Genomic DNA, 11942 nt, shown 5'->3' on the forward strand with positions numbered 1-11942 from the left:
TGTCAACTGACACCTGCTGGATCCTCTTTTCATCCAGGAGATGTATTAAAAGCTTGGCATAGCCACGACAGGTGTGCGGGAGATTAACCCGCCTCTTCAGCGGACCAATAACCTCAAGACCAAATGGTGGAGATTAGCAGAGGTTATCCGTAAACAATTTGACAAAAAGGGTGACTATGGGTAGTGAGGAATGTTCTTGCTCAAAGTGTGAAAAATGTCATTCAAAGTATTCTGTTTATCATTCTCATTTTAGAAAGGTCTGCATGTGTGTGTGTGTGGGGGGGGGGGGGGGGGGTGCGTGTGTGTTTGTTTGTTCTCGTGATTACCAGTACTGATTTAAGCATCCATCCATCCATCCATCCATCCATCCATCCATCCACCCAAAACCCTGAACCCCCCATCCATTTTCTGTACGCTTTGTCCCCACGGGGGTCGCGGGCGTGCTGGAGCCTATCCCAGCGGTCATCGGGCAGTAGGCGGGGGACACCCTGAACCGGTTGCCAACCAATCGCAGGGCACTGATTTAAGCAGCAATGTTTTAAAAAGGTGGGAATCATTCAACACTTTATTTCTATCAATTTCAGCAAAATAGTTTTCATTTTCACATGCTCACTTTTTCTAGGAAATCACTATGTCCCACAAAGCCGAACAATATTTAGAACAGGCCTATGGGCTCCTCTTGTGGTTCGTTTAGGGGCCACCTTCAGAATGGCTCAAATCATTGAACAGATTGAAGAAAACCATTGCCATCCAGTGGTCAATAAGGTTCGTTACACATAATTCAGCATGGGCCTTTTAAAAAGCATGATTGCAGAGCGTTTCCACACAACTCAATACTACGACCACAAAATTAAATACTAAGAAAAAAAAAAAGGTTGTAGTTGGAGCATACAAGAACCCTTCAGAATACCTTCTGCCTGGGCTCAATAAAAGCAACATTAAAAGGATGGTTAGTTGATGAAAGTGTGAAATGAATATGAATAAACCGCTACTTGTTGTGTATTAATAAATTGCTTCTTCTCGTGCATTTTGGGTGGGTTCACCTGTACTCATAAAATGAATGCTTTTAATGTTACAAAAAGTAACAACATAATTATTCAAGTTATTTGAGATTGCTGGTTTGGTATGTGGCGAGCATTATTCTGTATGTGGCCTCCGGACAGGAAAAAGACGCACGCTCTCCCGGAAGGTGTCCTGGGGTGGAGCTTGTGTTGGTTCGCAATCGTGGGATACTTTTCGCTCACTCGTCTTGTAAAGCAAAAGGGCTAAGTGAAAAAGAAAAAAAAAAAATCAAGCAACGTTTCGAATTCCTGTGTCCATTTCAATCTTTTGTCAAGACTGTAATCGCAAATAACAGGTAAGTGAACGCGGGGATGACTCGGTTTTACCTCACACGGGCTACTTTCCAACCTCTGCAGGAATACCGTCTTTTCGATCTCTGATGACTGACGTGTAATGTCTAAAACATTTAATAAGCATTTGTTTGCTTCCCCGGTTAAGTTTATCTTACTAATATGAAAAATAAAAACACAGTTTTAGTCCTAAATATCGCAACACGACTGGTTAGCTTCGTGATGCACCCCCAATTGCGTTTAAACTAAGATTATTTGGCTTTTATTGTTATAAACCAAATTACAGCCAATATTTAATCATTAGTCAACTTCATTCATTGCACGTTCAAACCATTATAAGGCCCCATAGTGACGTCATGCCCGTACCACTGAACGATCTTGGGGATATTCAGGTGAGGCTCAAATTATATTGGATATGATCAAAACAAGAAAGAAAGAAATAAAACCACCCAAGTAATCCACTGGAAATAAGTATATGGAGTATATTGCATCTATATAAGAGCACTTTTAAAAAGATATGCACATCTACAGACTTCAAATCTGATGTCAATACAGGTACAATAGCTTCCAGCATCTTATCGTACACATCATGCTGCATGCTAAATTTATACTCAAAAACTGATGGAGAAGCCGTGATTTTAATTCCATGTTGTCATCTGAGTCTAACTTTTTGGTTTTCTTCTAACTTGGAGTGCGTGGAGTCTATAGATAGGATTCATTGGGAATGAGACAAGGATGCGGGATGTATATATATATTGTAAAAATAATAATAATAATATTAACAGTGTTGAAATCCCTGTAGCACGTTTATTAAATTAAACCAAGAAACCTTCCAGCTTTACAGTGTTTTTATTCCCTTTTTATATCTTAGACGTGCAGCTCCCAGGCTCTATTTAAGAAAGTTAAATACATTTTTCCAAAGTTTCTGATGATCACAAACAAATATTTTCAAAATTTTAGCGACCCCTCTGTCACAATAATGCGACCAGCGCGGTGCATTTGCGCGGTCGGCTGCGCGCTATGGTTGCGCGTTCGGCGGTGCTGCAGTTGCGCGATCGGACAAAATTAAGCTCCCTGCGCACTGAGGTCCTCTTAAATTTTGGAAAGTACATTAGGACTCTAAAATTATTTTCTAAATTTAAGCGATGGCTCTGTCACAATAATGCGACCGGTGCGGTGCAGTTGCGCGGTCGGCGGCGCGCTATAGTTGCGCGTTCGGCGGTGCTGCAGTTGCGCGATCGGGCAAAATTAAGCTCCCTGCGCACTGAGGTCCTCTTAAATTTTGGAAAGTACATTAGGACTCTAAAAATATTTTCTAAATTTAAGCGACGGCTCTGTCACAATAATGCGACCGGCGCGGTGCAGTTGCGCGGTCGGCGGCGCGCTATGGTTGCGCGTTCGGCGGTGCTGCAGTTGCGCGATCGGACAAAATTAAGCTCCCTGCGCTGTGAGGTAAACTTAAATTTTGGAAAGTACATTAGGACTCTAAAAATATTTCCTAAATTTAAGCGACGGCTCTGTCACAATAATGCGACCAGCGCGGTGCAGTTGCGCGGTCGGTGACGCACTAAGGTTGCGCGTTCGGCAGTGCGCTGCAGTTGCGCGATCGGACAAAATTAAACTTCCTGTGCACTGAGGTCCACTTAAATTTTGGAAAGTACATTAGGACTCTAAAAATATTTTTTTAAATTTAAGCGACGGCTCTGTCACAATAATGCGACCAGCGCGGTGCAGTTGAGCGGTCGGTGACGCGCTACGGTTGCGCGTTCGGCGGTGCGCTGCAGTTGCACGATCAGACAGAAATGCCCAAATGAAAAAAAGCTTTAAAAAGGCGGGCTTTTTTTTTCTTGAAACGGATTATTTTTTTTTCCCATTATTTGTAATTGCAAAATACGACAACCTTCTGGAACGGATTGTGTTCGAAAACCGAGGCTCCACTGTATATTACTTTCTGTACCAACCTGTATTTTCTTTAGCACAAAATAACTGCAAAAACAACACACCAATCAATAGCTTTTGTTTGCATTTAATTCCCAGGCACATGCTAAGAGTGTCAGGTCTGTGACCAACAGATGGTCAACAGATTCACTAAAGTGTTCACTCCAAATTGAAATTAAGATATCACCATCTGTCGAATGAGGGAAGGGAATAGAGTCAATAGGAGTCATCTGGAAAGGGGCAAGTCCGAGCGTGACTAAGAAATACAAGGTGGAGTGAGATTCAAAAGGATGTTAGCAAATGGGGAGAGTTCTTCTGTGATTTGGCTCCATAATTCTGACTGTGCCATTCCAAAGGTCTGCTGTGGTTTGGATTTTGGTAATGTCATATAATAATGAAATTCTCAAGACATGAATTGTCAGACAGTATTCACGTGCTATCCAAACAGGGGTTGCAACATTTATGGGAAAAGCCCCATGACTCTCAGCTTGTACTTAATGCTTGCTTACTCATGGATTTCTCTCTGTACACATGTAATAAAGCAATAGCTGCGACTGAGTCACTACATATCTAATATTCCTCGCCCACAAATTGCTTTAGCCGTGCAACATCTCATTATGCATAATGTATTAAGCTTGAATTTAAATCTTGCTTTCTGTTTTGTTCATTTTTCAAAACAATTTTAAAATGAAAAAGTTGCAGTCTGTTAAAAGACATAATGCATGATATATTTACAATATACTATATGGTAATTAAATTCAGGTAGAGTTGTTATACTTAGTCATTCTTTTTCACAGCTAATGTTCCAGAGGTCTTTATAAACAAACTTAAGGTGCATAAGGTCTTCATTTCTCGTTTGTTTTTTTCATTGTTCAGCATGGGTGCAAATGAAGAGAAGAAAGAAACATGTGGAACCATCTGCCTGAAATACCTACTGATCACATTCAATGTCCTCTTTTGGGTAAGTCTCCATACAATGCAATATGTTCATACAGAGCTGCAGAAATACATTCACCAAATATTGATTTCTCAATTGTTTTATTTTGACCAGTGATTTGTAGCCAATTTTTTACATGTTGTCCAACCTAGTACTACATATTGTGCTAATAATTTCCTGGCACCTTTCACATATTATTATGGTTTCCTGTAATGTATTAAAAACACAGGTGAATCTAAGGTGGTTTAAAAAAAAAAGAAAACAAGTTAAACCTTCTCTTATTGACTTTACAGTCTTTTGTATGTCATCGCAAACAGAAGATTTTTTTTTCGAAATGCAGAGGAAAAGTTTTACTATAAACTGTTTATGTGACAAAGTTCTGTACAGTAATTTATTTAACTGACATCTCGGCAAAGATTTGAGACCAACTAATGCCTGAAGTACTACCTTTTGTTACCACTTGGGGATGCTGTACACTTTATTTCAAGGCTCAATTAGATATTTGTGTATGTTAATAATCATAATCTTTTATAATACAACATTATTCACTTATTCTTTGCAACATATTTTTGTTGTTGTTGTGATAGTGCTGCCTCTGACAGCCTACACCGGTCATTTAATGTATCAGAACCTTTTAAGTCAAGTGTACAAATTAGTGCACAAACATTCACTATGTACAGAGAGTGAAACATGACATGATTTAGTTTTATATTTTTTTTAAATAGTAGCTCACAGCTAATAAAAACCACAAATTTCACATCCAAGCAATTTGAATATGACAAAATAAATATTTGAAATAGTTATTTTGACTAGAAATGAGGTAAAAAGTACTATCCTTAAATTCCTCTGTGTAATGATCTTTTATAAATATTCACCCATGAGCTGAATGAACGTTTGTCTGATATTCAAAGACACAATTTCAAATACATCAAGATGTATAATGCACAAATAGTAATAGTCGCACAAATCGTTTTTGCAACCCTGTAATTGTATCCAGGGGTTATCTCAAACCATTTGATCAAACCCAATTTTATCTACTTGTTCAAGATGAAAATCAATGCAAGTGAAAGCTCCCACGAGCTATCTCTCACAGTAACTGTGACTGTCCATCACTTCAATAACTGTAATTCCTCAGCATAAGATGCGTGTTGACATGAATCCTCTCGTATGTCAGTTCACGCTCATTCATTTGAGACGCCTCCTCCTCTCGAGATCTGACTCATGTTGTGTTCTTCTCTTAGCTCGCTGGGGGCGTTGTGATGGGTGTGGGTGTTTGGACTTTGTTTGAAAAGAGCGACTACATCAGCCTTCTCCCTTCCATGACATACGCCGCCTCTGCCTACATACTAGTCTTCGCTGGAGCCATCGTCATGGTAACAGGCGTTCTGGGATGCTGTGCCACCTTCAAGGAGCAGAGGATGCTGCTGCGAGTGGTAAGAGACTGGCAGAGACATTGCAACCAAAAACGATCGCAGAACCACTACATGGAAAATAGTGGAGACACCTTATAAAGGTTTTTGTTTTGTGGGACATTAGTAACAGAAGATTATGAATAGCAACATGACAACCGACTGCAATCTTTGTAGAATCTTCTATAAAAACATGGCATAAGCACTTCAAATATCTCCCAATAAGTGCATCTAAAAATATGTACAAATTACACAATCTCTCGTGCTTTTTTTAAGCAGCCTAAACAAACCGGCGATCTCTCTCTTCGCTGACAGAGTTAAAAGGCTACCCCAAAATGGATTTTCAGTTTGGAGAAAACATAACTGTAGGGGTGTGAAATAAGTTTCTCTAAGATGTTGTGATTATGTGATTGAAAACAAGTGTCGGTCTGTGTGAGTGTGTATCTTGTGTATTTTCAAATGCCCCGTGCTTCCTGAAAAGCTAAGATTAGGCCGATGAATCACAGTGACGGAATGAACGTGTCGCCAAGGAGAGATTCTATCGAGATCGTTAAAGAGGGCAAACATAAGGGAGGAAAGAGGCTGATTCATGAGACTCCTGTGTTTGCTGGCACTATGCGCTTGCCTTAGCAGCAGAGAAAAGATATACGCTTCTGCTATGTAAACATCACAGGTTGTCTCTTTATCACTTTACTGGGTAGCAGTCAAAAAAGGCAAACAAACCAAACCCAATGTCCAGCTGTATCTTCATCAAGATGAGTAGGAAAAGTCAGACTCAGATGGTAAGAAAGTTGAAGTTCAGCCCTGTGAATCAGCCTGCTGAGTCATGTTGGCAGTAATTACAGTGTAACCTTAAGATGCCTGCTGGATGATCACGAGCACTTCTCGAGAGTAGGGCACTGCCGCAGCCAACAATCATTTTTCCGTCACACTCGAGCTGGAGCAATATGTTTTAATTTTTGTCCTCGTCTCATGGGTCGATTGCAGAATTTTCTTTTCAGATAGCTAGACTGTTGCGGTATGGTACATTCCTTTTTCGATTCATATAGAAGTCATTTGAGAAGTTGTGGCACATTTTTGTTTTCATGGTCTGTCAGTTTACAAATTGCATCCCAAATTGCTCAGCATTGAAAGATTGAAAGAGCGCAACTATTAAATCATACACTACTCTCCGTCAAGGTCCTTTAATTCTGATCAATCCTCCTCTCAATTGCATGGGCCTGTTCACCAATCACATGGGTGTCCAACTCATTTATGTGAGAGAATAATGCATAAAAAGTAATAATTTGACAATTTCACACCACTGTATGTTCTAAACCAAGTTGTATCATAGTTCTATTCGTAGCATGACTATTTTCTCTGAATATCCATTGCTGTGTTTACAAATATATAATTTGTATCTGTTTCCAGTATTTTGTCCTGCTGCTGTGTATTTTCCTGTTGGAGATCCTTGTTGGTGTCCTGGCTTATATCTACTATCAGCAGGTAGGCTACGCTAAAATCTTTTTCATTATTTTAAAAAGCACCTTCCAGAATTAACGTACTGTGAGGCAAAGTGAGCATGACCTTATTATTACATGTGGTTTTTTTTTTTCTTCTTATCTTTTGGCGTTTGCTGTAGGGCTGTCACTAACACATCTTTTTATTCTTGATTGATTATTCTCTTGATTATTTCATCAATTATTCAGGAAATTTCCCAGAATAATATTTATTGTATTCACTTTTTTGCAAAAAGGAGAATCCAGTATTACTTTATCCACTGTGCTTATTTGCTGTTTGAAATTTGAAACATAACTAAAGATGACAATTTTTCCATTCTCCCATTTCGCATTCACATTGCATTAAATTACACAATAGTTTTTCCACTAGCATTCCAGCCTGACAAGTCTAAAGGCCTCACTGTTTAAAACCGTACTGCTCATTATAAATTTCTTGCTTATAATACACAAATTGTCTGCCAAGTGCTTTGTCTGCCAAGTGCTTTGTCTTCTTTATTCACTTTTTACGACTCTTACCTGAGCTAAATCAATCCTCATCCATGAAAACTAGTGAGGCTGTTAAAAGCTCCCATGAAAAATCTTTTCTAAATCACTAGCAGTCTATATGGCTCATTTGGCAAACATTGTCCAGTCGTTTTGCCTTCAACTTCTCATTTTATTGATCTGATTATTTGTAGAAAATAACAAAAGAGTGTTTTATTGAGTAAAAAAGGCGATATAATTTTTTATCACAGTAACAAAAGTAGTGTAGCAAGAAATAAATTCACTATTTTATGTTACAAAAACTCTGCTTTACTCTGAAGTGAAGTAACTTTTAGTTTCTACTGAAACGATTGTTCATAGTTTGGAATCTTTTTAGATTCAATTTCAAATCAGAGAAGAAGCTTTGTGTTACTTGACATTCATGATTGTGCTATCTACAGACACGTAATGTCTTTTAGCGCTTGGTCGCATTGGAAGTATTGCCGCTTTGCATAACACACACAGGCGTCGGTTTACTCACCACCATCCATCATTGTCATAGTGCTGCCATAGTGCTTTTATACAGAAGAATGAAACAACGTAGGTGCATGTGGGCGATGGCTCCAGCTTTATTTCTGCTCTCTTTTCCAATTCATAGCATGCACTTGATCTTATTCTGGTGAAGATGCTTCATGTTATTGGCCTCTCATTTTCACGAGTCTGAAAAAAACAAATACATGGTAAAACACGTACCTATACTCTTAATTGAAAATGAAGTAATGCACATTTTGTGACATCATATATAAGATAAAAAAAATTTATATCACAAAGACATATTGCAATGTCTCCCCCCCCCAGAAGCTATTTGTTTCTCTGCGTTGCATTGCACAGCATGCAACACCAGAGGTCAGCACCTACTATTGGAACAAGCAATAGGAGAAAGATAGCACCTGGTGTGTGTGCACTGGACATCAAGTTATTCACAAGTATTCTGGTATTACCATCTACCGAGAACAATGTTGATTTCTTAAGGGGACAGATGTAGAACCTTAAGAAGCAGCTCAGAGTGCATCATCTCCTCTTACATTTGGAGTGAATGGTGGGCCACAGGTGTTTAGTGAAGCATTGTTAGACTCATCAATGCTCCTCTAGGTCCTCATTTCACACGTAGGCCTTTTAATCACAATCTGGTAAATTGAGAAAGCGAGTTGGACATTGTACAAGACACACTTTCTGTTATACCTTGTGTGTTTTTAATAAGAGCCAAATAAAGTAATTAATATTGTTGCTGGCTCCAATAAATGAGTCCATGTGATAATGACCTGCTTGCTGCAGCTTAGGGAGTAAGTGGCCCAAATAAAAGTCAGTTTGCCACTTTTCTCTCCTCCTTGTTTCAGTTTTGTTATTTATTATTTTTACACATCAAATACATTTGAATTACACTTGGGTAAAATGCCAACACGACAGAGATAAACAATCAAGGCAAGTCAAATGAGGTGTGTCGACTGATAAATTGTTCTTTTCACTTCACTTCCTCAAGTGCATACAGGTGCTGAACTGTCAGTCCGTCCCTTCCTTTTCCTCCTTCCTCTCTAATCTCACTCTGTCCTCTACATTTCCTCCCATCATTCATTCCCTTGATATTTCTGTCATGCTTTGATTTACAGTGGTTTCCCCACTGGCTTGTTGCCATAGAAACTGAGTCCCTCCAGACCTCCCTGCTCCGCCATTGAGCATTCTTGAGAATAAAACACACATAAGACCGCCCCCCCCCCCCCCCCCCCCAGTCACACACACTCCTCTCAACGTATTAGTCGACAACGTGTATCACGAAGACAGCATATTAATCTAATCCGCGCCAAAATTAAGAGTTGCAACTCATTTATTACCAGCCGTGGTCTGTGCTGGACTGTGATGAATTGTGTGGCCACATTGCGAGTTGTGTGTGCATTTATCTGTGTCTGTGGCCAGTTAAATGAGGAGCTGAAGCAGAACCTGAAGGAGACCATGATCCAGAAGTATGAACAGAAGACTCATGAGCATGTTACCACTGCTGTGGATAAACTGCAACGGGAGGTAACTAGTTCCATACATGTCGCCCAAGTGTGAGCACAAACTATAAGATCATTTTACACAACACTTATAAGAAAGTGTATGTCAGCCTTTTGGAATTATTGGTATTGTCCCAACATTTCTGCATAAATTGGTTAGAAATGGTGAACTGAACTGTATGTGATCAATGGGAAACATTACGGTTAGGACATTTTGGCATTAAACGTTGGTAAAATAGTCCTTTCATTTTTTTTTCTTACAACGAATTATTGTAATTCAGAGGGCCGCGTCTTTACAATTATTGGTCTAATTCTAGAAAATGCTATGATAGATAGATAGATAGATAGATAGATAGATAGATAGATAGATAGATAGATAGATAGATAGATAGATAGATAGATAGATAGATAGATAGATAGATAGATAGATAGATAGATAGATAGATAGATAGATAGATAGATAGATAGATAGATAGATAGATAGATAGATAGATAGATAGATAGATAGATAGATAGATAGATAGATAGATAGATAGATAGATAGATAGATAGATAGATAGATAGATAGATAGATAGATAGATAGATAGATAGATAGATAGATAGATAGATATTGGATCATTGGATCATTGGATCATTGGTCATGAAGTTTAGTGTAGGTTTTGAGGCCAAGCAGTAATCCATCATTTGAAGGTTTGGATGGTAGCAGTTCACTCTTTTAGGTGGTTTATGGAGCATCATTTGTGATCTATGGCTATTAGAAGTCAAAGCTATCTATATCTTTTTCCTTTTCTCTGCTAATGTACGATTATGTATTCTGCGTCTGTCTCCCCCATCAGTTCAAGTGCTGCGGGAGCGACAATTCATCCGACTGGGAGAAGAGTGTCTGGATCCGCTCCAACGACGGAGGCGGCAGGGTGGTGCCTGACAGCTGCTGTAAGACTCCATCCTTTCTATGTGGACGTGGGGGGCACCCCTCCAACATCTACAAGGTTGAGGTGAGTCTCTGCCAGACGTTGGTGATCCCAAAGCCATTAATGATCCAAATGATAAACATAGGATGTGATTGTGCTCATACATCACAGCATGAGGACTTTTTGTTTTTTTGTTTAGGGTGGCTGTATCTCAAAACTGGAGAAATTTATTCAGGACCACCTCAAGATCATTGGAGCAGTGGGTGTTGGGATTGCCTGTGTACAGGTAAGCAAAAATGTCCCTTTTTCAAACACCAAAATCATGAAGACATTACTTTTATATTGGGTTTTTTTTTGCATCTCTATTCAACATACAGATTATCGGGATGGTGTTTACATGCTGCCTATACCACCGTCTCAAGTCGGAGCCATACTGAAGACAAAAAGGAGATGGTATAAATTACCAACCCTAAGTCGTACTACTGTTTTTTTTTTTTTTTTTTATACTTTGTGAATGTGAGCTATAACTGTAGTTGAGCTTTTATTGCCTAATGTGTCTTCACATAGCAACGTGCCACTGTTAGATCAGACTCTTATCCCCCCAGCGTGTTGGCAAGGACACTTTATCTGCCAGACTGATGGTACAATGACTGCACCTTCCTCACCAGCATAAGTGCACCATCTTTGTAATCACACAATAGTGCCAGGATTTTAACTATTTATATCTCATCTAACGTGCAAAGCTGACTTGATATTGTAACGTGTGTTGCCTATCAACATTGCTAAAGGGAAAGTGCCCATTTTATATTTGACTGTATTTTTTTTTCTACCACTGATGCCAAAAATAGACACTGAATGACCTCTGTGCGCATCTACTGCTTTACCAAATCATCAGACAAATCAATGCTGTATATAGATGATCTTTTTAAGTTAAGATTTTGTTTACTTTTCATATGATCAATATTACAGTTTGACAGTGTGCAGAATCAGGTACTGACATTCTTTTGCATCAATAATATTGTTCTTCAAAAGCATCTTGACAAACTAATCGGTTACGAATATGCGTTTAATAAATAGCCATCAAAATCAAAAACTGTTTCCCACTGTGTTTTTTTTTTTCTTCACCAGATCAGAAATTAGCAGCAATTTTTGGGACAGGGCGGTCAATATTATTCATCTAAAAAAAACATGTTTTGCACACCAACAATGACCTTCACATGTCAGTGGTCAGGTCAGGCCACCCCCTCAACAAAACTAAACAAACATTTCCAAAATGCCATAGACCTTCTTACCTTTAAGCAGTGGCCCTTCCGTGATTGTCACAGGCTTACGGGTGCATTAGTGTATTGATCAATTCCCTAATGTCGCAGGCTGTCAGTTCC

General features: G+C 39.1%; 1 protein-coding gene across 1 annotated transcript; it reads left to right on the plus strand.

Annotated features, from left to right (window-relative positions):
* The first annotated feature begins 1197 nt into the window (after positions 1-1197).
* LOC147059088 (CD151 antigen-like) lies at positions 1198-11646 on the plus strand. Its single transcript, XM_085907426.1, has 8 exons — positions 1198-1357; positions 4167-4251; positions 5469-5660; positions 7047-7121; positions 9569-9673; positions 10486-10644; positions 10760-10846; positions 10938-11646. Exons 2-8 carry the CDS (start codon positions 4168-4170, stop codon positions 10995-10997), a joined length of 762 nt encoding a protein of 253 aa, XP_085763552.1. The 5' UTR covers positions 1198-1357; position 4167; the 3' UTR covers positions 10998-11646.
* Positions 11647-11942: the final 296 nt, after the last annotated feature.

This window comes from Syngnathus leptorhynchus, chromosome 3, assembly GCF_054491065.1.
Source record: "Syngnathus leptorhynchus isolate UIUO chromosome 3, UIUO_Slep, whole genome shotgun sequence".
Taxonomy (NCBI): Eukaryota; Metazoa; Chordata; class Actinopteri; order Syngnathiformes; family Syngnathidae; genus Syngnathus; species Syngnathus leptorhynchus.

Excerpts from the sequence above, each read along its gene's own strand:
- LOC147059088 (XM_085907426.1), top strand. The coding sequence starts at position 4,168 with ATGGGTGCAAATGAAGAGAAGAAAGAAACATGTGGAACCATCTGCCTG. Across the intron at positions 7,122-9,568 it reads CTTATATCTACTATCAGCAG|TTAAATGAGGAGCTGAAGCA; the intron begins GTAGGCTACGCT and ends GTCTGTGGCCAG. Across the intron at positions 10,645-10,759 it reads CCAACATCTACAAGGTTGAG|GGTGGCTGTATCTCAAAACT; the intron begins GTGAGTCTCTGC and ends TTTTTTGTTTAG.